General features: G+C 34.3%; 1 protein-coding gene across 1 annotated transcript; it reads left to right on the top strand.

Moving 5' to 3' along the window:
• Positions 1 to 503: 503 nt before the first annotated feature.
• Positions 504 to 3164, top strand: LOC119193355 (acid sphingomyelinase-like phosphodiesterase 3a; the record flags this gene model as incomplete). The annotated part of the gene is made up of 3 exons (XM_037446945.1): positions 504 to 705; positions 1415 to 1602; positions 2014 to 3164. Coding segments are annotated over 3 exons (613 nt in total), but the record flags the coding sequence as incomplete, so codon positions are not given.
• Positions 3165 to 3708: the final 544 nt, after the last annotated feature.

A 3708-nucleotide genomic window follows, 5' to 3' on the forward strand; every position in this document is an offset into this window, starting at 1 on the left:
CGAGGTACGGATTCGATCCTGGAGATAATTAAAATTGGATTTTGATTCAAAAATACATTTGAGTTGCCCGATCGGAATTGTTCGCGGTAGATTCGCCTATCACATAGCATTGGGAGGATCCGAATTGAGTGCACTAGTGGAGCTAAACTTCTTCCGAATTTTTGAAACAGCTTAGTTTCCCAGGGCAGACGTTTTCGACGAAAATACATAATTGACTGTTTGTAATTGAACTTGCACTTCACTTAGTACGGGATGGATAGATTAAAGTGGTGGACAGGACATTTGTAACGCAAATTGTTCTCAGATAAAACAATTTAACTGATATTTGTATAATCTACATTTTGTACTACTTTTAGTGTTTATATAGTTTTGGATTACGATTATGTTCTTAACTGGTAGTCATTTCTTTACTTTTCAAACTTATGAACAATGATCGCCATTGTTTATGACAGTTTCCAGTATTTTTAGTTCGTCCGATATCTAGACATTTTGACAGTCTAAAGTACTTCTTCAAATCAACACTATATCCGACTCTTTAAATACCTTTTAAATCTTTATCGTCCTTGTTCAATAATTATATTTGTTTGTTCAGATCGGCCGGTATCATGGGCGCTCCTGGCTCCATCAGTGAGTCCACATCGAGATCCCTCTGGATCTTCGAACCCCGGTCTTAGGCTTTACAAGTTTGACACTAATACTGGAAAGGTAAGTAACACTATATTACAAATTGAGATACTAGCAACGAATTATAAAAATATAATGTTTTAATTACTTTAATGGCAATAGAATTTAATCATATTGATACTAAAGCAAATAATATAACTGTAGAATCTTTTACTATTGTAAAAATCTTTAACGAGTTATCAAAAGTGAAATACTAAGAGTTGTATCAAATATCAATTTCTTAATAAAATGAATTTCGAAGTAAACCAGAATCATATTCAGTCATAATAAACAATACTTCCAAAAACGGAAAGCCGTCCGATATGATGAATGATGATGGATTTCCCAATTCCATGTATATTACTCATATTTATATAACTAAAAGTTTTGATGTAGCCATTAGGAAATGTCAAAAAATTCGGGCAAATTTGGTTTAAAAATATTCTTAAATTTTATGATAAAGAGCTAAACAAGGCATCCGTTTGGTCAATATATAAAAATCATTTATACCTTTATTTCTAGTCTTCAAGTTATATAATTATAGTTAGCACTTTAGGTTAGGTTCTTGTAAAACAATCGACTACTGTTCTAGAAAGTTTCTTTCCCTCACACGAACTTATTATTATCGACGCCCAAGTATTAAAATTTATAAACAAATTTCGATCCAAAACTAATACCATACTGATATCACCAATTTGAAACTTATCAATATTCATGAAAGTCCAAAGTTCTGTAACAGCTGCGATTGCAGGTGCTAGATTACACCCAATATTACCTGGACCTCGCCACTGCCAACCGCAACGTGGGCGCGGCGGAGTGGACGGCCGAGTACAACCTGACGCAGTACTACGGCCTGCATGAGGTGTCGCCTATATCACTTCACAATCTCGCAGACAAACTTCGAATAGGCACGCCGTATGAAACTACTATGTTTAATAAGTAAGTTTATTTATTTCATAAAGGCCGGCAAGTGAATAACTGGGTCATGTTATATGATAAACACCTACAATACCTGAATAATTATGAATATGCTGTCTTCTTTGAAAGGAATAGGAATTCGTGCATTTATTACAAGAGAATGCATTAATAAAAATATTTTATTTCTTGCTTAGATTTTAGTCTGAGATTGTAGGAATACTATGGACTAAGGCCTAATCCCTCTCAGTAGTAGAGGAGGCCCGTGCTCAGCAGTGGGCAAGTATATAATACAGGGCTGATATTATTATTATATTATTGTAGGAATACTAAGCTGAATAATGCTTGAAGGGTGACATTAAAAAACCTGTTCATCCTCCTTCAGCAAAAAAAAGATTCCATGATTCCATAACCAACCAATGACCACCTTCCTAGGTACTTACGGGCGTACAACGCGCGCCACGACAGCAGTGACGCGTGCGACGGCGCGTGCGCACACCAACACTTCTGTGCCATTACCTGTTTGGAGCATTTAGCCTACAGGCAGTGCGTGGAAGCGGCCGCTAGCGCGCTCGCCGCCGCCGGTAAATCGTCCCCGCTTGTCGCTCCACTCATGAATACGTTAGTCATCTTATTTATCGTTGTTATGTTCGTTTAAGTGTTTGAGCTAGTTGTCTAGAAGGCGGTGGCGTCACGGTGGACATAATATTTCGTGAAAAGTTACAGAAACATAAATATGATTTTCTAAGGAGTGTTTGAATCTAAAGATTGTCAAGTCTTGACTTCTCTTATATTATGTCCACTAAGTAACGTGACCAGTTCTAGGAATTCCAAGTAAAAATATTTTCGCTTGTTTTTTGTACATATTTAAAATAAATCTGTATTTCGAAACATTCTACACTAACATTTGAAAACGGAATCAAATTATAACGTAAAATAAAAAAGGTTTTCGTCCATCCAGAGTTATTCAAATGAAATTAACTAAAAAACAAACCGGAACGGAGCTGAAAGCAAAACTAGAAACATTTTACAAAACCCATCGGTCACGCGCGCACGCGGTCGCGCCGCGTTTTTTGAATTCTACTACATCTATGTGGGATTGTTTGGGAATCCCTAAATCCCACCGCATCACGCATATTTTCTATCGCTTTTCATGTTAGTTTCGTTACAAATTACAGAATATTTTGTTTTACAATTATTATCAGGAATTTTATTTGCTATGTGGAATTAGGGTACATAACATATGCCTTAATCAAGTTATCCTGCGAAATGCAGTCAACTGTACAATGTTTAGAATTATATAACAAATCAAATAACTGATTCCTTATTAACCACGGAGCCTCAAAGCTGCAAATATATCACCAGAGATTCTCGTTTATCGAGCATTCAAAAACACAAAGGTTGCGCAAATATAAAGGCATCTTAACCACGGCCCTAGATAAGTAAAACTATAAGAAGAGAATAAAAGCGTTTGCAACTTGACTAAGGCCTTCATCAATTTATAATCCATTCACGGAAAAGTCATTGACTCGTAAATCTGTAATAAAGGTCTTGAAATTACAATTCCATACTTACATTACGATGTTTAAAAAGCGTCATTATGTTAAAATTCATAGAATTAGTGTTTTGATAAAATTTACGGCCCGAGTCCGCACGTGAACTGGTCGTTAAAGGCGAAATGCGTTTTTACGTATTCAATATTTAACTTGTTATAGTTATTTGAAAAGAAATATTACTGCTTTTCATTTTAGTTTCCTAAATGTATTAGTGATATCGATATGATCTTAAATTATTTGTTATGATTTCTTTTTATTAAATTTTTTGTTAAATTTATTGTTACAATGTTATTTATTTTTTATGTTAATATATTATTTTGTAAATTTTTGCGTTATTTGATAACATTACCACACACGTTAAATATGTGTAAATATAAATATAAAATGCCATATATTGTCATTTTATAAAGTAAATTTTCTTATGTACATAATAATTTAAACATAATATTTCTGGTAAATTATTATTACATTTTTTTTCGTCATCCAAAAATACTTAACGTCAGGGATCCTATTCCGTCCTAAAAGGCGAATCCGGCTTTTTGAAATTACGGGCGTTCTATTCGAAGGATAGCTT

This window comes from Manduca sexta, unplaced genomic scaffold (assembly GCF_014839805.1).
Source record: "Manduca sexta isolate Smith_Timp_Sample1 unplaced genomic scaffold, JHU_Msex_v1.0 HiC_scaffold_42, whole genome shotgun sequence".
In the NCBI taxonomy this organism is placed as follows: Eukaryota; Metazoa; Arthropoda; class Insecta; order Lepidoptera; family Sphingidae; genus Manduca; species Manduca sexta.